Raw genomic sequence first — 23590 nt, 5'->3', positions numbered from 1 at the left:
ACTTCCCAGGGTTTTTAAAACCCTTCTTTTGCCTGCAGGCAATTTGGAATCTTCTGTCAGTATTTGCTGGCTGCAGGCACCAACTTTACCTTCAAATGGCACCATGGATGACTTATTTATTTATGCTTTTTGGCCTGCTTTTTCTTTTTTCCATACTATGTGCCTCTCTCACCAGACCTTTTCCCCACTGAGCATCATCTGAGCCCCGTTCCCTCTGAGAGAAGCGCAGGGGTCTGTGCCCCGTGCTTTCCTGCTGTCTCCGGGGATGCTCTGAGATTAAACCAGGTTGCTCTTTGCACACTTCAGTTCTGCAGCCTGGCCCCGTGGGTGGTAGCCTCATCAACCCACACTGTGGCTCAGGAGCAGTGACCCAGCCCAAAGCTGCAGCATCCCAGGGCTCATTACAATCAGTGGAGGATTCCCAAAGTTCCTGGCAAGGGCTTCTGGCTCCTGAGTAGCCGAGTGACACCCCCACTCCCTTCTCCATTTGCATCTCTCCTAACAGCCTCTTGGCCTGAGCAGCCGAATTCAATCAGCCCTTTCACCATCTGCTCCCAGGCACTTCTGCCGGGGAAGGCTCAGGGCCAGCGAGGCTGTAATTCCTTAATAGCTTCCGGATGCTGCGCATGGGGTGGATGCGAAGGCTGTGAGCATCTCAGCCTCTCTCCTCCCATCCCCACAGCCCGTGTGGAGGTTTCCAAACTCAGGGCTTCCTCTGAGCACCCCCAGCTTATCCCTGCCAGCCCTTTGCTGTCCCATCTGAGGTCAGTAGATGACATTATCCTCCCCTTGGCCATCCTGGTGCTGGGATGGGGATGACTGAAGCTGATGGGGCAGCCCAGCATGGTTTTGGCTGCCTTCCCCTGCTCACTCCCACCTTCCTCCTCTTCCCAAGGCTTGTCTGGCCCAACTGCTACAGTGGTCCCTGGTGGGAATATTCCTAGAAGTCAGAGCTGGAGGAGAAAAGCTTCCTGGGGCCGCTCTGGGGAAAACTCTTGCTCTCCTCAGTGGGGTTGCTTCTTCACCTGGAGGCTTCACAGTGCAGCCTGAATGGTGCAGAGCTCTGAGCCCATCCTCCTTTTTGGGAGCCCTGGTATCTGAAACTGTTGAGAAGCATGGAGGAGGTATAATCTCAGGGCTGTTCTTGTGCTTGGGAAAATCCACTTGTTCCTTGCCTTTGTTTCCTTGTCCGCTTCCAAACACTAACAGCAGAACTGTTCCTGAGATGTTATGAAACGCAGTTGGTCTGGCTGCAGTATTTCCAATGCACTCAGTCCAGCATGGTCTGCAGAGTTTTGCTTCCCAGTTTTTTTTTCCCAGGGCTGTTTCTGACCTCCACCCCTGGAACAGCTGAAAGAGTTCACCCTTGAGAATGTTTAAACTGAGGTGAGTGTAGGGCACGTGTGGTTTCTGACTGTGGGACGGGACAGACGGCGCGGACCTCATGCTTATGGGTGATGCTCGTGGAGATGCCAGCTGGAGGTGCCTGGGGACGCTTGCAGTCTGTAGGGTTGCATTAGTGGAGTGCTGTTCAGGGAAGAGGAGAGGCTGTTTGCTATGGGGACTTTCAGCCCCTTCTATGTAGTTCTTTCTCCTCTCTTTTAATTGCTGCTGCTCTGAGAGATGCAGTTAGCATAGAGGAGATGCATGGGCTGTGTGATGGATGTTGATAGCTTACGTTCTAATTTCAGCTGTGGGGGGGCTATTGTGTGTATTTGCGAACCATGTTCACGAGGAAGGAGATGCTTCAGAGCCATCAGGGCACTTGTAAATGCGAGTCTTCATCAGCAGTACTTCCAATGCTGCAAAGACATAAATCCATACACAGTGCAGGGGGATGAGAGGTGAATGGATTGCTGTGCTACCTTCATCTCTTGGCAGAGCTGGCTGTTTGTTCTGCAGAGTTAACAATAACTTTGTTGATTACAAAGATTGACTGTCTTTGGTTTAATGTGATTTAGAGCAACCAGTGCTGAGATATACCAGCTGTGCTCCGACCTCCCAAACTTAATGTGGTTGCAAAAATCTGTGTGATTATTTGTTTGATTTGAAAGAGAAATATGCTCATCTCTCCTCTCCTTTTGGAACTGCAAAGCTGGGCAGCTCAGCCTGATGCAAAAGGACAGACCTGGCACCCTCATGTCCTATGATGGAGGCAGAGAAGGAGGAGGTGACACAGCGGGACGGAGAACTGGTGGTGACTGTACGCCTTGTCCTCCTCCACGTGTCCTCTGTTTGCTGGGCAGAGCTGAAATACTCTCTGCTGCATAGAAAAAAAAGAGGTTGATATTAGAAATAGGGCCTTCTCTGGTGAGGCAGCGGCCGTCCCTGTGCAATCCACGGGGGATGTGATACGCTGCGACTTGCACAGTTGCATTGAGCAATGGTTTTTTGTGGGCTTGGCTCTGTGTCTGCCTGGTGCTGCCCTGGAGCTAAGGTTGGCTGGGGAGGCTGCGGAGGTGGGGTGGGATGGGCAGCAGGCAGGAATCTGCAGCTGCGGAGCTATGTGGCAAGCTTCACCCTCAGAGTCTGTCGCCCCAAGCAGCGTGTGTGCTCAGGAGCTGACCTGCTGCTGCCTTCCTCGCCTGTAACTCAGTGCTTTCTGCATCACTGTATCACATGTGCTCCAGGGATGCTGCCTGAGGCGCTTTCTGCTTGTGACTTACAGGCACTTCTTATTGCACGTACACTGACAATGTGCCCCCTGTAGCAGGTCCAGTCCTTTCTTCTTCAGCAAACATGCTGGTTTATGGAGAAAGAGCTGGTGAGTGGAGGAGAGCAGCTTTGATGTGGAGAGGGATAGTCTGGGGGCTAAGTATCATCCTGGCTCGAGGGCACTTCAGCCTGTGTCCTGCCATGTGGTCCCCACGTGTCTGGCATGACGTGGCATCGATGCAGCCTGCGGGCAAGGGCTGATGCCAGCACACAGAGTTTACGCAGAATTTGGGCTGGGCTGATAATCAAGTGGAGGTTGGGGAATTCCTTGGGACAGATTGGAGGGGCAGGAAAAGAAAGGAGGGACTTGGCTGAGCAGCTGCATGCCTCATCTCATTCTGAGGCCAGGAGAACTCCGGCTGCCTTTTAGGACTGGCCTGGCAGTGGAGTCCCAGGGACATCCTTGTAGAGCATCTTCATGAGAAGTGCTTTGTGTCATCGTGAGGGACAGCACTAATGGCATTTGGGCACAGAGTCATTTCATGTGACTTCAGATATGCAGTGAAACCATCTCCAGCTGTGATGTCATGCATAGCTGCTTACAGAATGTTGGCACACCATGTTCTTCAGGTGTGCTTGAGCAGGCTTGGTGGGTTGGGATCTGTCTGTGGGGTGATGAAAGACCTAAGCATGACCAAAAGTCTCTTTGGCCTATATCCCTGCAGCAGGGGGACAGCCCTGCCAAAATATCTCAGCCTTCCCTTTTCACAGTTCCTATCCTGACAACATCTTCCTCACACAATGTACTGCTGATTAACCTCAACCCTGACTTGCAAAATCGCTGCTGGCTGTTTTCTGGGAGATTGTCACATGAAGTGCAACATTGCTGTGCCTCCTGCAGCAACCGGAGCGAGTGGCTGGAAGCAACAGAGCTGGGTCTGTCTATAATCCACATGTCCATCTACATGTCTGAGAGATGAAGGAGAGCGAGATTAATATCTGAAGGAGAGACTGCTTGGATAGGAAGATATGCAATCTGAGCTGCTAGGCTGGGGTTATGTAGCATCTTGATCCAACCTGTGTGTGCTCATGTAGTCCTGAGTAACCACGTCACAGCACACGATGCCTGAGCATCCTGCTCCAGGGATGAACCCTCTGTCATGTCACTGCAGCAGAGGTGTCCCAGGTGGCATTGCCATGGGGATGAGACCAGCACAAGTTGTTCAGCAGCAGGGAAGTGTTGGGTGTGTGAGACAGGGGCTACTATCTGTTCCCTGGACCTCCCAGCCTTGGTTTGCCTTGGGAAGGGCAGCTGTGTGAACCTGAAGAGTCATTAAACCTTACAGGGTTTCCATCCTAACCAGCAGAGAGTGAGGAATTTCAAGAGGCTTCTGGGCCCAGGCGTGAGCCATTCGAATACCTCAGGCAGCCATCCAAGAAGCAAATGAATATCTGGTTGTTTGTTCAGTCAGTATCACTGGGTTTGGGGAGGGTGGCTTTTTTTCCTCCCCCCTCTCGTTGCTGTTGAGCAATTAGAGCTTTGCTGCTGGGACTCTGAGTGTGAGAAGCTGGGTTTTTGCTGCTTGTTTGTGGAGTAGCATCTCCCTGAGCTGAAGCACTGGTGCGAGGCGGCTGCCACAGGCGTGACCTGGCCTCACTATTTACACTTGACCTCCTTTCAGCCAGGGCTGGGTGTCCATTACAGGCTTTGCTGGGCCCTCCCCATTCTCCCATTAGTGTGTGTGTGCCTGTGCATGGGGATTAGAGCTATTTAGCAGAGCAGTTAGTGGGAATTAGAGTGAATTATCACAGGGGAAGGATTTCCTATAGGAGAGAGCAGTTTCATTGGAGGTAGGGAGCATCCAGCCCTGCAAAGGAGATTTTGGAGGCAAACCATCTTCAGCGGCTTATGTGATGGTTGTATGGGGAAGCAGGGTGAGAAGGGCTTGACGACCCAAAAAAGAGACTTGGACTCCCAGCCAGCTGGGGACACGTGGATGTTGTGCAACGCTGGTATTGTTGGCTGCAGCCTCATTTAGTGCAGCACTGGCACAGGTTGTCCGGAGAGGTGATGGATGCCCCATCCCTCCAGACAGCCAGGGTCAGGCTGTAGGAGCTCTGAGCACCGGCTGGAGCAGTGGGTGTCCCTGTTCACCACAGGGGACTGGGACCAGATGGCCTTTAGGAGTCCCTTCCAACTCAAACCATTCTGTGATTCTATCCCAACCTCCTGCTGTGGCCAGCTCTGAAACGCTGAGCCAGGAGCTCACCCTGCACATATGTGGGCTTTGCAGAGGTTGCACTAAACCCAGACCCTGTGCTTGGGTCTGCACCTTTGGAAAGGGCTCACACAAGTTTTCAGCAGTGAGGCTCACAGATGTGAAGTGAGAGGAACCGTTGCAAAGCTGATTCATGGTGCTTGTTTGCAGGGGGCTCACTGGGTTAGCAGAGTTGCTGCATCTAAACCACTGAGATCTCGGTGGAAAAACCTTTCTGCTGCCTTCACTGGCTGCTTTGCATAGTTTTGATGAGTGTCGTTAAACAGCGGCCACATCGAAGCCCAGAGGTGGCTGTAGGTCCTCGGAGCTCCCTCTGCTCCATCCGTGCTCCCTCCAGCAGCTGAGATAAGGAGGATACAGTGAAGCCCTGCACCAGGGGAAACCTGACTTCCAGTTCCAGAGCCATGAGTTCTCTCTTGCCTGCTGAGCTGGGAAAACTTTCTCATCATCGCAACAAGCGTTGATTCAAGCTCTGTGGTTTTGCTGAGCTTCAATCTAGGGCTTTGTCTTGTGCTTCTCCCCCTTCTCTCCCCCACAAACGCCAGGGAGAAGCGAGCCCCTGTGAGTGCAGGGGATGCCGCTTTCCCAGGGTCCACATCCAACACCCACGGCATGAAACTGTGACTAAGGGAATGGAAAGAAGCTCGGGCAGCAGGCGAGGTCAGCGTGGCGGTGCTGCTGTTTGGGTGGCGGTGAAGCATCCTCTCACCTGTCAGTGCTGCTGCCTGGTCCACGGCCAAGAGATACGAACCAAAGCCAGCACTGACATTTGGATTGCTTTATTTTCCATTTTCCTCTCTTCTTGCTGCAAAGCTGGTCCAATTCAAAGTAAGACTTGATGAGATGAAACATCTCAGTGCTAGGGCGTGTGAGGACGTTACCTATGGAGATGTGACTCTGTGGACCAGAGGGACCTTTGTCCCAGGTTTGGCCTGGGGTGGTGGCTGGGATATTCTTACATATTTTGTTTCTTTTTTTTTTTGGTGTGTGTGTGTGTTGTGAGCAGAGCAGGGCAGTGCCCACAGGTTGGAAATGCAGTGCTGGGAGGCTTTGCTGTGAGCACAGGTTGCTGCAGGGCTGTGGGCACGGCTGCCCTGAGCACATATCCCAGAGCAGCTCACACCTCTTACATGATGTGTAACACAATTTATCCTAAAGCCCAGGGCTGAACAGCAAGAGCATCCTGACAGCCGGTCCCACCCTCCTCTTAACCTTTCCCATTCCTGCTCCCTGTGATGCTCCAAGTACAAACTCGGGAGAAACCCTTTTATCTGCGTTCTGAGAGGACAAGTTTCCAGGCCCTTTATTTAGTGGGAGAACTCGCCCCCATGACACGCTGCATCTCCATAAGAAAGCTGCTGAATGCCGGAAGAAAGCTGGCTTTGTTGTTCTTTTTGCAGCGCTAAGCAGTGCGGGCTTTTGGTTTCCTCTCTTGTTTTTCTCTTCAAACCCCGCTTTCATCTCAGAGTATTTATTTTTCACTACTTGAAGGAAAAAAAAAAAGCTTATTTTTCTTTTTTAAAATGTATTTATTTAAAATTAAAATAGCAAATGTCAGTCCCTTTCGTGCCATGCCTGGGAGAGAGAAACATGATGAGGTGCTGCAGGAGGGGTACAAATCTCAGTGCTCTCTGTCCCCAGCATCTCCTCCTGCTTGTCCTTCCTCCTCAATTTTCCCTCTATTCCCCTTTTCTCCCCTGAGTTTCACTGCCCTTTTGGTTTGAGGAGCCCTAATTGGAACAGGCCGGCTCCGCTCCTGCTTCCTGCGTGGGAGTGAGAGGCTGCGCTTGTGAAAACAGTTCAAAAGTGCAGACAAATTTTTGCCTAATCCTGCCTAAATAAGTGGGGCTCAGTTGGGGTTATTTGCCCAGGCGATCGTGCCCCGATGCTGTGCGGGGCACCTGGGAAAGGCAAATCTGCCCTAGGGGAAAGGGACCTGAAATGGGAGATATGGGAGATGGTGCCTCTGCAGTGCCCCATCGGGGAGCGTGGGAAGGGTCTCAGCTCCCGGCCCCCCTCTCTCCAGCCTCCTCTCTTCCTGAGAAAGGTTTCTCAGCTGAACCCTGCCAGCTGGGAGACTTTGGGAATTGTCTTTCAGCCTCCCCATTGCTAGCCCTGCCCTGCTTTGCTCCTGGGGAAGGCTGGGGTGGAAGAGTCTGTGTGCCACGTGTTGGGGTGGTGGTGGGCTCCCTGTGGGTGGAGCAGCTTGGTGGCACAGGGGAAAGCAGAAGACCAAATGAGTCCTTGGCCCTCTTGCCAAATCTCTGAGAAACTCTTCTTGCTCCATCACAGGCAAATAGGGCTGTGGGGGCAGCAGCACTGGGATGTTCCTGTGGTGGCAGAAGCTGGCACTGCGAGCGTGGTCCCGGAGACACAGCCTCCTCTCTGACCTGGCTGAATTGTCCTCCAGCAGAGCCATGCACAGATGCTCATAGGAGCATCTCAGCCAGCTATGGCTCAAGGGCTGAGCTCTTCTGAGATATTTGGGCATAAATTCATGCAGCTGTTGGATGCATGATCCCGGAGTGATTATTTTCTTGACTTGACTCCATGCCAACTTGCACCTTTTCCAAAACGCATCCCATGCCTCCTTCAAGCAGTCAGTGTGTCCCACATCCTTGCGATGTCAGCACACCATGGGATTAATCCCTGTCCCAGGAGGGCTTTTCCCTTTGAGAATGGTGTGCTGGGTTCCTGACCTGATGTGCATCCAGCAGAGCAGGGGCAGGGGGGGCTGTGGGGTCAGCTGGCCCTGCTCTGACCCGCTGGGCATCCATCTACACGCAGGCTACTGTGTAAAACAGTGGGGACCAAACAAGGACACACTGAGGCTTTTGATGGGAAACAAAGTGAGTGGCTGAGGGGAGTTTAAAGGGGGCATTGACTCCAAGTGGAAATTAGGGAGAAAAATGACTTTGCTCCTGTCCTCCAGCTTTTTTTCTTGACTGCCATTTATTTTGCTTATGCAATCAGATGCTAATGTTTTGACATGCAGCAGAGTCACTTGCATTTTAAGGTCAAAATCCCTAAAGTTTGTAAATCGTAGTGCTTTAAAAAGATCAGATGCATAGAAATAGTTTATACATGTGGAGCCTGTGGAGAGCAGATTGTGAATTTGTCTGGGAGATGAACTTGGTGATGTTGGCCTCTCTGCATTTCTCACAGTCTCTGTGTCTGTTTGTCCAGCACCTACTTACTGCAGTGCCATCATAGAGTGATCAAGGTTGGTAAGGACCTCTGAGGTCCCCCAGTCCAACCCCAGCCCACCCCACCGTGCCCACTGTCACATCCCATTGCTCTGGGACACCAGGGATGGTGACTCCCAGTCCCTGTGCAGCCATGCAGTGCAGCACCGCTCTTTCAGAGAGAAAATTGTTCCTAATATCCAACCTGAACCTCCCCTGGCACAACTTGAGGGCACTATCTCCCATCACTAGTTACCTGGGATGGTGGCTTTGGTGTGAATCCTCTTAAGCTTAAAAGCCATAGGGATGTGATGTTGCCTATGGCAGGATCATTGCCATCCTTATGTCCATCTGGTCCCCAGGGATGTAAAGGAGGAAAAACAAAGTCTGGTTTTGGGAAGCCTTCGGGATCTCAAGCTGAGCCCCCAGACCTCTCTTTGCTTTGCAGAGCTGCAGCCACTTGCATCAACCTCCCTCTGCCTTCCTACTGTGTAAGGAAAATTGCTTATCTCTGTTCTACAGATGCTGGAGATGATGTGACATAATTTTCCAGAGCGCCTGCAACTCCTGTTAGTATTTAAAAACCAAACCATCGTACCCTGCCTGGTCTCCCAGGAGGAAAATCAAATGCTGCTCACTGTCAGTACAGTGGCAGCAGCAGGAGATGTGGCATCTTGGCAGCACTCTGCACGTGCAAGCCGTGTCAATGAGGCTTTAATGGGTGTTGTAAAACCAATCCAGCAATTCCACCCTGCAGTGCAAGTCCAAGTTTGGTTTTTAGGTTTGAATAAGAAATTGCCCAACAAAGCTGGGGTACAGCAGCAGTTTGGTGCTGGGTTTGGTGCGTTCCAAGCCCTCCTGTGTGCACGCGTGCATGCTTTCTCATGTACTTTTGTGGGCAGCAGGAGGTACACAAAGGGGACGTTTTATTTGTGTAAGATTTGATTAAAATCTTGGAGAGGGGTTTCAGATGACAGTGAAAGTTGAAACCAGGGGAGTGAAGCCCGGCCTGCTTTTGTTACCGAAATGCTGCCCTGCTCTGACCTCTGCCCACCCAGAGCTGCAGGCGGGTGTGTGCTGCAGGCACAGGGACAGAACCATGGCTGTGTCCTCCTGAAGGGTCCTGCAGAGCAGTGCCACCTCGGAGGGGAGATAAAGCCCATCGTGCTGCCAGGAATTAACAGAGAGAGTGACATTTCAGTACATTTAGTATCTCTGAAAGCCAGAATTGAAATACAAACTGTCCCCCCCCATTCTCCCTCAGATCACGCAGCCAGGACTCATCCACAAACACGTACGCACAGCTTCACCAACCCATTTAATGCTGCACACGCGAGCTCTTCTATAGAGGCGGGATGCTGTTGACTAAAATTAGGCTTTGCAGACGTTTGCAGGTGTGGGGCTTCGGGGCTGTTTTGTGTTTTGAAGAAGTTTTAAGCAGTAGCTATGGTTTAATAAGAGAAAAAGGTTTCGATTCTAAATTTTCCCAACGCATCTTGTTTTAAAGGAGAAGCCTCGAGATGTGTGTTTTGGTTTGGCTTTGGTGCTCACCTTATGGAACTGAAACCCTATCCAGTGCTACTGAAAAACTGCTCCGCTGGCTGTGCGCAAACCCAAATGCATGGACCCATCAGTGGCAGATGCTCCTTTGCATGGCAGCAGGAAAAATTTAGCACTAGCAGAAGCCCTGCTTGTGGCTTGCCTAAGGAGGTCATCTGTGTTCAGGTTTTTGCGTGTGATTCAGTGCAAAATGGGGTTGGAAAGGTTTTCTGAGCTTGCCTCTGACTCAGCTTCCCATGGCCGAGGAGCAGCGCTCTGCTGTTGAAGCGGCCGCGAGGGAGCAGATCCATGGGTGGTCCCCATAACCACAGAGCACAACCAGCAGAGCATTAACGTGTAACATGAGGATGAAGGGAAAAGGGCACCAAACCACTTTCTCCCAGCATTATCTCAAAGCCAGCAGATGGAGAACAGAGATATGCAGGGTGCCTGCTCGTTTTCCTGCGCCCTCCTCAGCCAAATCCAGTAAATAATGAAGTGTAATTTGCCAAATAGCCTTTGAATATTATTATTTGCTTTTGAAGGTCCTGACGGTTGCAGAGCGGCAGGCAGGCCTTGATTTCTACAGCAGGGCTGGAGGAGGAATGGGGCACTGGGGCTGAGAGCAGGGCTACCTAGACAAAGGGAATGGGGGTTTGGAGCAGTGAGGGCTGGGAGCTGGGCACATGGATGGCTTTGCACATCTGCTTGGGGGTGAGAGGTGGTGCAAAGATGAAGGCAGGAGAGCAGCTCTGGTCGGCTGAGCTGCACTCGGGATGCTCTCGGTGATCCTTGGGAGAGGAGCACTTTGAGGCTGTGTGGAGTATTAAATCAGAGCTTAATGCAGAATGATAGTGAGCCAAGGTGCCTTTGCACAGCACAGAGAGCACTGGGGCTTTTGACATTCACATCCAGCTGTGATTAAAACACCAAAAGTTTGCGCTCATTGTCATTTTTCCACTGAGAAGAGTTTTCATTGAAAAATTCCTGATAGGCTGCAGAGTGAGGCCGGCCTCCGGCAGAGGATTTACAACAAGACTGACAAAGTTCAGTTGTTGGAGATGGTGAATATTTGAGGCTTTCCTTCATCACAAATGATGGTTTTCAGGAATGCTTGAAGTATGTGAAAAAGAGCCAAAACCTTTATTCAGATTGAGTTTTTTTTTTCAAATGATTGCTTTTGTTTATGGAACTCTTTGGCTACAAATTACCACCTCCTTCCAAATAAATTAGTGAAAGGGAAGAAAGGAAGGCAGACCTTTGCTTCTCATCAGGACTGGCTCCAAGGCCCTTGGCCTGGCCCCATGCATCCCATGGGGCGGCTGTGCATTGTTCGGTGACTCACGGAGGCCTGGGCTTTGCATGATGTAACTCTGTGCTCATGTGGGATTTTCCAGCTCTTTGTTTTCCCTCCCATCCTTGAATGGCTTTTCTGCTGGTTCTCCATCCTTCCTCATCCTGCTGTGGCCCTACTTTTTCTGGGATTGCTTGCAATTCTTCAAAATGACTTTTCCTCTTGCTTTGGGCCAGAATGCCTGGCACTGAGGCAGGCATTCAGAGATGCTTTCCTTCATGCTTTCTTGTTCAGCCTTGTATAGGACTCATGACCCAGCTATCTCACAGCCTTCAGAAGACGGGGTGATGGTGATGCTGGGTGAGTTGTTGTCTGTGATGGTTTTTGATATCGCCATCAAATTTCCAGCTGGCTCACAAGGAGACCACATGCACCATGTAGCCAAGCTTGTCAGACATGGCTTGTGTACTGGTCTGCTTGTGGATCTGCAGCATTTAGGTTTAGGGCTGGAGGCTCTGAGTGCAAAAAATTTCAAAAGAAGCAAAGGAACAGTTTGCTTGTTTTCTGACAGTTCAGTAGACTGTGCAAAGCGCTCTGTTGTCTTTCCCAGTCCTTATGATTGTTTTTCTCTTCTGGTGCTTTCAGATATGGAATGTGCAGATGTGCCTTTGTTAACCCCCAGCAGCAAGGAAATGATGTCTCAGGCACTGAAAGCCACCTTCAGTGGCTTTGCAAAGGAGCAGCAGCGGCTGGGAATCCCCAAAGGTAAGAGATGGCAGTGCAGCTGTGCTGGGCACAGAGGACAAATCCCCCACCATGATGCCACAGCAACTCATGGTGCCCATCCTGTGGTACTGCCTTGTTTCCTGGCAGTTAAAGCTGGAAGAATCCAGACATACAGGCAGAACCTTTCAGTACCACTTGCAGACTGCACCCATCCAACAGATTGCGCCTGTCTGTCCTGCTAACAAAGTGAGATAACCTCTACTGCCAGACTGCTCTGCAGCTTTGTTGAGACTGCGAGACTCGTGTTTGCAAATCACATCCACTGTACAGGGAAGCAGCTGGGACGCTTTACAAGAGGCTGATAATGGGGGGAAAGCAACAAGATGAAGGAGTGTGTGGGAGAAGGGGTCAGAGAACTGCCAGGATTTTTATAAGTCCCAAAGCTCACTCCTGCTATGAAATATATCCGCAAACATGGCTGATTCAAACTTATTCTGAGTAGAGTATTCCCCTACCACATATTGCCTTTTTGCCAACAGACTGTCAGTCTCCAGAGGATGATGCTGTGCAGGTGCTTATGCACTGGGATAGATGTAGATGTGTCCTGTTTTCCTGGGGAAAAGGCTTGTGGTTGCTCATTAACAGATCTCTTCTACGACCCCTTGTTAGTTGCTCATTGATGGATCTTTTCCGCAACCCCTTGGTGCAGATCCCCAGCAGTGGACAGAGACGCACGTGCGGGACTGGGTGATGTGGGCAGTGAATGAGTTCAGCCTGAAGGGAGTGGATTTCCAGAAGTTCTGCATGAACGGAGCTGCCCTCTGCGCCCTGGGCAAGGAGTGCTTCCTGGAGCTAGCGCCTGACTTTGTGGGAGATATCCTTTGGGAACACCTGGAGATCTTGCAGAAAGGTGAGTCCTGGGGTCTCCAAGGGGGATAGTTTGGCTGCTCCTGGTTACTCTGGTTATGGGCTTTTCCAAAGAGTATGATGTCCTACTTGGGCTGCAGTCCCAATCAAAGCAGCTTTAAAAGCTCAGCTTTCCCGTAAGATTTCAAATGGGCATCGCAGCCAGCAGTGGGCAACACAAATCCTGGCACTTGTTGAAAGAGGAAGGGAACACCCTGTTCATGCAGGGACGCTCTGCCTGCCTGGAAATGGTGGTGGGATTTTCCAAAGCATTCTTCCTCAGTTCGTTTAGCTCCCACTGTGAATTTTACTACTTCCTCCGGTGCGGCAAGGTACAACAACATCACCAAAATCCCACACTGACTTCCCAGTTGCAATTGGAAGCAGCTTTTGTTTCTTGTCTAATGAGTGTAATGGCATTTAGTTAAGTGTGGTCGTATCCCACACAGGAGGGAATGGTAGCAATTGTATCTGCCTGTCCCTGCATACAAGCATTTGAAGGCATTAATTTTGGTTTATTTGCAAGTGCTGGGGAGGTGTCACACATTGATTCTGGATGTTAATTTTGATGGTGTGCAGCGTTTTCCAACTCGGATGGTTCCTGAAGAGTGAAATCTTAAGATCTTTAATAGAAGATCTCCTGTAGTTCATTTCTGTGCAGAACTAAGTGCTCTCCTGGAACACCCCCAATGCTGCTGGGCTGACCCTGCGTGCCTGTCCATAGGCCTGTGCTGGTGGCAGGAAGGGGAGGGGGAACAAAGTTCTGCCTTCCAGGAAACCATTGACAAATGGATGTTAATTGCTGATTACTAATTTTACCGCTACCTGTGGTTTGCAGAAGGTAAACATGGCTCTTCCCAGGGTCAGGGTATGACAGGCTGTTTTTCTGCTCTTTGTTTGACTCGTATCTGTTCAGTTCTTCTCGTTTTGCATGATTTTTAATGAGTGGTTATATCAACAGCATGCAGTTTAACCAAACAAAGCAAAACGTTGTGGTCAATCCTATTTCTATTTGCTATAAGCCATGGCTTGTAACACAGCTCTGCCTTCCTGCAACTGGAAGAGGGGTGCAATGTGCTGCAGCTTCTGGCTGAGGCACTGGGCTGGGTCTGCTCCCAGCTCTGCTCTTCTTGCAGGTTCCCTGAGGTACGGTGAGGAATTTGGTGCTGTATTGCTCAAGTAGGGTTCCAGTTCCCCTGCAGCACTGACACATGGATGTTTGGATGCTGCAGTCAGGAGGATGCAAAAGGTGTGAGATAGATAACGGCTTTTACAAAGAAGCTGGAAGTCTTTTGTAACTACTGCAGATTTTCTTCCAAGAGGATGGAAAAAAATAAAACCCAGTTTATTTGTCTCAACACCACTGACATAGCTCTGGGAACCAAGAAATCCCCGTTCTGTGTTCAGCTTTGTTGGTGACTTCATCACTTCTTGCTTAAGTTGTCTGAGCCATAGTTTGGATGGTGGGTTCTGAACACATCTCCCAGAGGGACAATATCTGTAAGTATTTGGAGAGTAACTGAGGAGAGCTTCCAAGAAATAACCAGCTTCACTCCAAGGACTAATTCCTCTTCCCTGGAAGTCATGAGACTCATCTTACTGGTCTCATATCTTCAGGCCCCAGTCAAGTCACATCTCTCCCCGTGCGAGATGAGACGTTTCTCTCCGCTTTGCAGCTGAAGTTGCGAAGCATGAAGGGATCACCATGCCCAAAGGTTCACCAATAGAGCCACACTATGGGTGAGCCCACAGGGTACTCTCACCAATCCCCACTTCTGGCACCCATCACCCGGTCACCTGCCATCATCACCCAGACCGAGGGTGATGGCTAACCCTGACGTGCCTGGCGTTACCTGTGGTGGTGTGACTGCTGGAGTGGGGTCGTACTGGGGTAGACTGTGACCTCGCTGTCCTCCTGCTAACACTCCTCCCCTTTGTGAGCTCTTTCCGAGGGAGTGACTCACGGACCACAGCCTGCTCAGGGTTTAAAAATGGCAGCAGATGGGCGACTTTTCCCTGCATGGATTTGGGTATTTTCAGGCCTATTTTTCCAAATTTCTTCCTAAAATAGCCTCTTCAGTTACCAGCAGTCAGCAGTGCCCTCCGCTTGACTGTAAGCATAGCTGAAGGTTGCTCTCTTTCCCTGTGGTCACCCTCCCTGCCCCTTGGCAGACTCCGTGGGGAGAAAAAGAGCATTTCTCATTAGGTCTCTCTGTTTGCACAAAACCTCCTTTTGTTGGAAGATATTTTCCACCCTGCAATCCCCAGGAGAGAGGGCCAAAATTAGGCTCCTTGCAAACGAATGTGCATTATCTTCAGTTTGCTTCTTTATAGCCTCAGCAGAAGTAAATATAACCCAGAGTTGTTAGTGCATTTTATTTTTGTTACCCTTTGCAAAGAAAAAAAATCTCCCATGCTGATATCTCTGCCTGCGTGCCATACTGGAATGAGTAAGGTGTTAATGGAAAAACTGGTCAGGAGGAGCTGTGTGGCTTTTAGGTGGGGAAGCAAAGTCAGTGCTGAGGCTGGGAGCAGCAAAGTGCTCAGAAAGAGCAGTGGAAAATGGGCAGTCTGCTTTGATGTGATGCTTGCTTGTTCCCAGTGAACCACGCCTATAGAAAGGTCAACATTTGTGGTGCTGCCCATATGTAGTCTGTGCAGTGTGTGTTAGGGCTGGTTAAAGGAGAGGATGGCAAAGCTTTGAGCTGGGATCCTCTGCCTTCATCAGGCGTAAGGTGAAAGGTGCTGTGTACACGGGAAGGTAGCATTAACTTAATGTTGTAGGGGCTGGTTTTGGTCTGCATTACACACTTACTTACATCTACCTGGCCTAAAAATGGAGAGTTCTCCAGGAAAACAGCTGTCCTTGAATGGTGGTCTTTGTCATAAAATCATACATGTAACCACGTGAAGTAATTTCTTAAAGAAAGAAGCTGATGAAATAAAGGATGCAAGGAAATTATGTAACAAGCATTGTAGAACCACCTGGAGCCGTGGATAGAGAGAACTGTTAGTTTGTTTTGTTTAAATTTGTGGGTCTGCAGCAACAGTTCCCAAAGGAGCCTGAATGTATCAAGCATGTGTTTCAGTGGCATATCAGCACTTAGCTGCACGTTTCCTTTGAATGTCCCAATTTAACCCAGGCAGGAGACTTTTAGGACGTTTAGAGCTCTCTGCATCGCAGCATGTTTTGCAAAGCATGATATGTCTATGGACATGTGACAGCTGCTGCCTTTTCTCTTTGCAGAAGAGGCAAAACCGTACCCGGCAAACGGAGTGAATGCTACGTATCCAGAATCCCGCTATACTTCAGACTACTTCATTAGTAAGTCCCAATTATTGTTATCACTATTGTGCTTCCAGGCATAAAAGGGCCACCTCCTAGAGGTGTCTCTGCATCATATGAGGATTGCTTGCTTTGCTTTCTGAGCCTCTCATCCTGCCGACAGGTTATGGCATTGAGCACGCACAGTGCGTGCCTCCCTCCGAATTCTCCGAGCCCAGCTTCATCACAGAGTCCTATCAGACCCTCCATCCCATCAGCTCGGAAGAGCTTCTGTCCCTCAAGTACGAGAACGACTATCCCTCAGTCATCCTGCGTGACCCCGTCCAGACGGACTCCCTGCAGACAGACTACTTCACGATCAAACAAGAAGTGGTAACGCCGGACAACATGTGCATGGGACGTGCCAGTCGAGGTATGGTTGGGCATCTCTCATGGTTTGCTTGAGTTCTTGCTGTCTCTGCTTACATGAACATGAGTGCTGCCTTCCCTTCTGTAGGAGATGGTCCTTCATGAGGACCAAAGCCAACAGGGAGCCATGCAATACCAGTAATGAAGCTGTTTCCCGACATGTGTCATTTCTGGGGTTGAACTCCCAAAGAGTTTCTCTGAAGGCTTTGAAACTTTCCTGCCTTTCTTTCTGGGGAAAAAAAGAAGGTCTTTCTCGTCTCCACTCTACTGCTGGTTTTTGCAGCTGCAAAAATGTAGCCCTGCACTTTGAAGTCAAACCTGAGTGAAGCTGAAATACGCTTTTCGGTTATTAGGGAGGACAGACTGCTCTGTGATTGTAGAAATCTCGCTTTCCTAGAAAACCAGGCAAAAAAAACCAACAAACAACCCACAAATCCTTCACAAGTTCTCATTAGGAATTACTGTCTAAAGCTCTGAAAGCTTTTACACTTGATGATCCAAAGTCTTTACCATTACCTCCAGTGATTTTGATGGCTATTTGCTTGAACTGGTGATCTGTTCCAGTGAAGCCAAGCCTTGTACTTTGTTAGGAGACTCACATATCATGTGCTGGGTCAATAACAGGCTCCCTGAATCCTGTGCTATACCCCACATCTCTAGAATTATATCATTGTTGTTTGAGTTGATGGGCTTTAAACACGTAAACACTTCAGAATATTTGAGCCTAATGCCTTTTCAATTCATTCAGTTAAATTCTGAACACATGGGGCCCAGGTGCCCAACTATTTTGTAATTTCATTGCTTAAAGTGAGGCCAGGGATCTGGCTTATGGCAGATATTCAAAGAAAGATTTTAAAGCATGGAGCTCAAAGTCACTTACAAAGGGCTGTCATTATCTCTGGCTTCCAGGTAGGGAACCTGAGGCAGGGGGAAGAGATCTGACTTCTCTGCGATCGTGTCCTGAATAGAATCCAGGTGTCTCCATGCCTAAAATTTATTATGCCATCTTGTTCCTGTGTGCTGGATTTGATGTTGAATGTTTAAACCCATTCATCCAGCACTGAAGGCTGAAGATGTGCTGGCTCCCTGTGAAAGCCCCTTTGCAGGTGTGCATTGTGTATGTCTTGCACAGCGGAGCTCATTTTGAGTTGCTCATTCTTTTTCAAGGCTGGGAGAGCTAACGACAGGAAATTTATTAATTATATTATTTATTACTTTGCTTCTGCTGGATGAGAGAGGTGACTTGGATGATACAGTGAGTCAAAAGGACAGCAGTGTCACAGTTCTGGGTAAGCTTCTCTTTCTGGGGTTGCTTTTCTGTCATTCTTTCATCTGTGTCCTTTGCTCTTCTTGGACTTTTCCTTAACATAGGTGATTTCCTAAGAATTCTCATTGAAATGCAATGACTCGGGGATGCTTTTGCAATTGTATTTTGAGCATGTTCCTACTGGAAAGCCTTAGAAGGCTCCAGGGAGGGAAGAAGGAGCCCTTCACTCAGCATTGGGGTCCAAAGGCCCTGGCATTAGCTAATGCTACTGATTGCTGTCGAAGAAATGCAGCACATCGTGGGTATGCTCACACTGGCACTACATTTAAGCAATGTAGAATGGCCTTTGGGTGGCATAAATCCTCCCAGAGTGCTATAAGGAAGCTTTAATGTAAGCCAGAGTCCAGTTTATTTATATTTACAGACATTTCTACCTCCCACTTATTAATAAGGTTAATCATTCGTGAAGTCAAGCACTTAAGGAAGAGAGACATCAGGGTGAAGATTTTCCAGACAGTTGCACTTTGCCTTGCTTTGTGTGGGCATTAGGAGTTAATTTTGTGGTTCCAAGAGAGGTTTTTCTGTCTGCCTTATCAGTGAAGGTGTCTGGCTGGGAAACGTGGCTGTCAAACTCCTTAACAAATTTCTCCTGAGTAGGTGCAAGGCATGGTTTGTAAAGGCTCATAGCTAGGTCAAACTTGGGTGAATTTTCAATGATAGGACACAAGTCATGGCTCTAATGCTGAAGCTGTTCATCTGGCAGATTGTTAATTCTTTATCCAGAAGAGCTTGTGCCTTGGTATTTCTCAGAGAAGTGGTTATACCAATTAAGGAACTTGCACAGAACCGTGATATTTTCCCCTCACAGGATTCAGGAATTGGTCAAAGCGCATTTTGTAAGTTCTCAAAAAACTGAAAGAGAGAGAAAAAAAAAGAATTTGAAGCGTGGATATCGCCAGGAGAATCATTTTGAAACTTGGACTCTCCAGAAGTAACTAGCAAGGTTTCCAAGGGGGAATGATGGATGTCAGGCTACACTGAGACTCATGAAGTCATGTGAAGGAGAAGCTGGGTCTAAACTGGAAATCCCAGCTTGTAAGACCAGTTCATTTGCTTGAAGATGGAGCATCTCTGCGGGATGAAGAGGGAGATGCCTGTTGCTGAGGCCAACAGTCAGGGCAGAGCTGCCTTTTTGGCATAGCTCCACACCCACAGTAGTTAAGTCTTTTTGCAGCAAGTGCTCTTCGAACTACAACACAACAAATATCTGGGGGAGCGTGCCAGCATCCTTCCACGATCCCGTTCCCCTGTGATTTACTATCTGGGCCCAAGCTGTGGGTAGCTCTGCCAATGGAAATTTCTCCAGGAGTTCTTGCACAATCCCAGCAGCTGTTTTTAGCCCGGTTTGGGAAGTTAGTGAACTTGAATGATCCTGTTATGCTCTCAGTTTGTCAGTAAAGATGTTGAGCAATCGGCAGTGTGAGGGAGATCAGAGAGAGCAATTTCAGTTTGTTCTCTGTATCCTTTTTTAGCTCGCTGCTTTAAGTACAGAGGGTATACTTGTGCTGTTCCTAGTGGGTGTAAATCAGCATAGTGCTGCTGAGGATCTGGCCTCCCAAGTTCTGGTCTTTACTAAAAATACCCTGGAGAGTAGTCTTGATACAACCCAGCTGTGCTCACCTTACCAGAACTGGAAAAATAGCTGTTTGAGCTCTCAGACTTTCGCTCCCTTCCTCCGTCAAATCGCTGCTGTTTGGGGATTTGGGGGTGGAAGTCGATTGTAACACATGGCAATAAAAGGCTGCTTATGGTTTTGTAGGGAACATGAAAAGCAAAGAAGCCGGGTGTCCAGTGCCCTTGAATAAGCCTGAGCAGTGCTTACATAGGACTGGCAGTTATAATATGGCAATTATTGCAGACCCTTACCTTTCTGCAGCAAGAGGCCTTGGAGGTCCCATGTTTGGGCCCTGAATATCTGTCTAAAGTGGATTGTTTCTCTGCCATTGCCTTTTGGAAACAGAGGACAGTTTTCAGTAGGCCCCAGGCACCTGTCTTTTGTAGAGAGTCAAGGCTCTGGGGTTTTTTTTCACCTAAGCCCTGCTCTTGAATTACGAAGGTAACGAAGATATCCTTGTTTCAGGGCCTGGATTTGAGTCGTATGGTGACACACGGCCCGATAGCAATGTTTGCCTGGCTGCCTTGTTGCAGGCAAGCGAAGCACCCTTCTCATGACCACATTGACTGAGAGCATCCCTATGTTGGCCAGGCACCTCTCACATTGCCTTCCTTCTCAACAGGTAAACTGGGTGGCCAGGACTCCTTTGAGAGCATAGAGAGCTACGACAGCTGCGACCGCCTGACGCAGTCCTGGAGCAGCCAGTCCTCCTTCCAGAGCCTGCAGCGCGTCCCCTCCTACGATAGCTTTGACTCGGAGGACTACCCCACCGCCCTGCCCAACCACAAGCCCAAGGGCACCTTCAAGGACTATGTTCGAGATCGGGCTGACATGAACAAGGACAAGCCTGTCATTCCTGCCGCTGCCCTCGCTGGCTACACAGGTAGGGTCGCAGTCCCTGGAAAGCACCTCTGTGCTCAGCACTTCATGGAGAGCCTCTGCGTCAGGAGAGGGCAGAACCTCCAGGGTCTCTGGGTTGCTCTGAGTGAGGGTTTATGGGGTCAGCCCAAGGCTGTATCCTTTGGGCATAGGTACTCCAACCCTCAGGTAGGATCTGAGCACTGGGCCCTTGTGTGTTGTTTACGCTGGATGCCTCCTGTTGACTTCGGTAGGAGCTGGGGTCTGGTGAGCTTTGTTGAGAACTCAAAGAGAGCCCTGGCTTCCCCACTGCCACTTTCATGCAGTGCATTGGCCTCTTGCTTGTGGTTTCCCACCTCAGGCAGGACTGGCTGTGTTTCAACATTGCTATGCATGATGCAGAATGATCTTATCCCCTTTCAGCAGGGAGGAAGGAACTTTGTTTTGCTTTTTGTGCTGGTGCGAGACAGGGATGGGATACTGCCAAATGAGATCCAAGCATTTTCCATTCCCTGCAATGAGAGAGATGAGAAGGTGATAGACTATGGGAACTTTGTTTTTTTACACGATAGTCCCCCCGCAATCTGGCCACCTCCTTTCTTCATGGAGAGAAACATGGGATCAGGCTTCAAGCCAATGTCGATGTAATCCTTTCCAGTCATTCTGTGCTATGTCATTTCCCTGTAAGACAGGTAATGTTTGCAGGGCAGCCTTCTGCCTGCTCTTTCCCTGGTTCACACTGATCCCTCCTCCTCAGCTGGTAGCAGCTGTGGCCCAGAGGAGCCAAGCAGTGGAAATAGTTCTGCAGATAAAAATCATCAAAAGGTTCAGAGCAGATCCTGATGTGTGACTGTCCCTGAAATCTCCTCCCACACACAGCTCGTCTGCAGGCTCAGACTGAGTTTTTGTTGGGGGTAAATGCAGAGGGGAGGAGAGGTGGAGAGATAATTTTAGGAGCAGTGTGTAAAAAAGGAAGTGGTTTGTTGCTATAGCTTTAGTTAGAAAGAAAGCTCAACTTGGCCTTGCTGAATGAGCCTGTTTTGAGCAGGTCTATGCAAAATAAAAGTGTGCTCTGCCATTCCTGAATGGCTTTGCTGGGGGCTGTGGTGGGGAGAGGCGTGAGTGGTAGGAGGGGCTCTGCCCCAGCCGCCGAAGTTGGAGTTCCTAAGAAAAGAGGTCAGGAGCTCTACTTGCACTTCTTTCTTCCTCTTTTCCTCCGATAACACCTTTCACTGGGGCTGTGAAAGTGTGCAGGGCACCCATCGCCTGGGAAGGAGCTTGGCTGCTGGGGCGGGAAGTTTTCCTCCCCATTTGCTGTTGCTCATGGAGGCGGAGAGGCTGCGCTCCCAGCTCCCTCTGCAGCGAGGAGCCAAAGCTGGGGCTGGACCCGGTGCTTGGCCAAGGAGCGTTAGCACCCCAAAGTGTGTCCTTGGGCTCTTGCCACAGGGAAAGCGAGGCTTTGGCTTATGCAGTGCCAGAGCACACTTCCAAAAGCTTTTCTCTGCATAACTTTTTCCCTTGCCTCGTTTCAAAGCCTGCTTTGAGCTAGGAAGATAATCCCCTGGCCCAAGCGCTCTGACATGATCAATAAGTTTTTTCATTGCTTTACTTGAAAAACTTTAAACAGAGAGGAAAATTAGAGGTTTCCAGGAACACCAATCACTTGGCAATCCTTCGGTCAGAGTGCTGCTTTCTCCAGAGGCTGCTGAGTAGTTATTCAGAGCTGAAACTGCCCCTGCCTGCATTTACCGTGGAGAAGGATCTTTGGACTGACAAACTTTGCAAATGTGTGACTCTAGGGATGCCCTCCATCCCTTTTTAATGTCTACTGACCTGTCAGCACCTCATATTTCCTGTGTAGAGGGAACCTAGCATGGGTGCAAGGCGAGGCCAGGTTGCTCTGAAAGCAGGTCACAGAGAGAGCGAGTGAGAACATGTTGCATGACGAATTGTAGGAGAACTTGGCCCCTCTCAAAACTGTTCTGCAGTAGTTTATTTCTGGAAAAAGAAAGAAAAAAAAAAAAGGCTGGCCATGGAGAAGTGCAGGACCTCTCATTGGCCTGCTGAGAGGGGACGGTGGGGATTCTCAGACCGAAGTCCTGGCTTCTTGTTTTTGCTTTGCTTTACTTTTACTTTACTCAGGGGAGGAAGTGCTATCTGGTGGCTAGAGCTGAGGAACTCGAAGTCTGAGCTCTCTACAGCTCTGCTGAGGAGGTGGAGCCTCCGAAGGAGCAGAGCAGGGGACTGCCAGCCCGTGGCCCCACAGCTTTCCATCTCTCACCCAGAGCATCCTTGGAGCACGCACCCAACACTGACACCCCATCACCAGCCAGCAGACGTGCCACGGTGCCTTGGCACGGAATACCACATCCATCACCTCGGGGGCTCTCTGGGTTTGTGTTAGGAACCTGCCAATACTACTTGGCTCTGTCAGCATGGGCCTGTTTTGCTGGTGGCCCTGGGAGGTGGCACAGCCTTATCGCAGCTGCGGCAATCTCTGATGGTATCTGCCCCGGGAGGCGCACGCTGCACTGAGAAGGTGCATTTTGACGGAAGCGCCATTTGCATTTGATGTGTTCCTCACCCAGCTCGCAAGCAGCTTTTCAGAGCTGTGTTATCTGCCCCCACATCTTGACCTAATTTAACAAGTTGCCATGGTTGCTCAGATAGAAATTGATGCAATTTTCTTATCTTTTTTGAAGGAGAAATGTAACTGCTCCAGAGTTGGTAAACTACAGTTTCCACAGCTGCAGGGAAGGATGTCCATGGACACCTTTTTTGGGGGCAATCTCTCTGGAGTTTGGCCAACTTGAGCCTTACTATAAGCCAGGTTTTATTCCTTTTTGAAATGACCTAGGACAACGCAAACCTTAACACTGGACAAGCATCAGGATATGTCTGCTCTGCAGGCAGATGTGAGAACTCGCACTGAGTTATCTGAGTGAGCAGTGAGCTCCGCAGCACAGCGTTTGGTGTGGGTGAGTGCCTCATGCTGCTGCACGAGCCCTCCATCCTGAGCTCAGCCGTGCCAAATGGAGCTCTGTGCCACCTGCAGGGCTGCATTGCTGGATCCCACGAGCTGCCAGCCTCTGTGGGTACTGCAGCAACCTGCATCCTTCCTGAGAGCAAACACTGTGTGAATGAGTACCACTGGGCTGTAGCAGAGCAGCACGCTGCCCATGCTGTGGGCCTGACCACACTGGTCTTCAGCCTTTTTGCCCTATATTTATTTTCCACTGCTCTGACCTACTTGTGCTGCTGACCTTCTACTGGTGCAGGTCCAGCAAAGGTTCAGACCCCTTGCTGCTCCAGGCTGAATTGCTTCTCTTGAGCACCCCAAAGCACCTGCATGAGTTCATAGCCAAGCTGTGGTGTTTGCTTTGTGGCACAAAGGACCTCAGCAGCATCTGAGTGAGCCGGGGCTTTCCGTCTCCTCACAGCGTTTCCTACAGCACTGAGCTGTGATGCACTGAGCCTCTGATCCTGAGAGCTGAACCAGCAAAGCACAGCGA

The 23590-nt window shown here is 49.7% G+C and overlaps 1 protein-coding gene across 5 annotated transcripts in view; it reads left to right on the top strand.

Annotated features, from left to right (window-relative positions):
* Nucleotides 1-23590, top strand: part of ETS1 (ETS proto-oncogene 1, transcription factor) — a 66429-nt gene that overhangs the window by 36233 nt on the left and 6606 nt on the right. For all 5 annotated transcript variants that reach the window (XM_010723578.3, XM_010723581.3, XM_010723582.3 and 2 more), the window contains 5 exons: nucleotides 11598-11717; nucleotides 12388-12588; nucleotides 15832-15909; nucleotides 16034-16282; nucleotides 19843-20103. In XM_010723578.3, the coding sequence (XP_010721880.2) occupies nucleotides 11598-11717; nucleotides 12388-12588; nucleotides 15832-15909; nucleotides 16034-16282; nucleotides 19843-20103 (909 nt within the window). The remainder of the gene's footprint in view (nucleotides 1-11597; nucleotides 11718-12387; nucleotides 12589-15831; nucleotides 15910-16033; nucleotides 16283-19842; nucleotides 20104-23590) is intronic.

This window comes from Meleagris gallopavo, chromosome 26, assembly GCF_000146605.3.
Source record: "Meleagris gallopavo isolate NT-WF06-2002-E0010 breed Aviagen turkey brand Nicholas breeding stock chromosome 26, Turkey_5.1, whole genome shotgun sequence".
NCBI lineage: Eukaryota > Metazoa > Chordata > Aves > Galliformes > Phasianidae > Meleagris > Meleagris gallopavo.
Note: the sequence above shows the minus strand (reverse complement) of the source record. Positions and strands in the feature narration are given on the sequence as shown.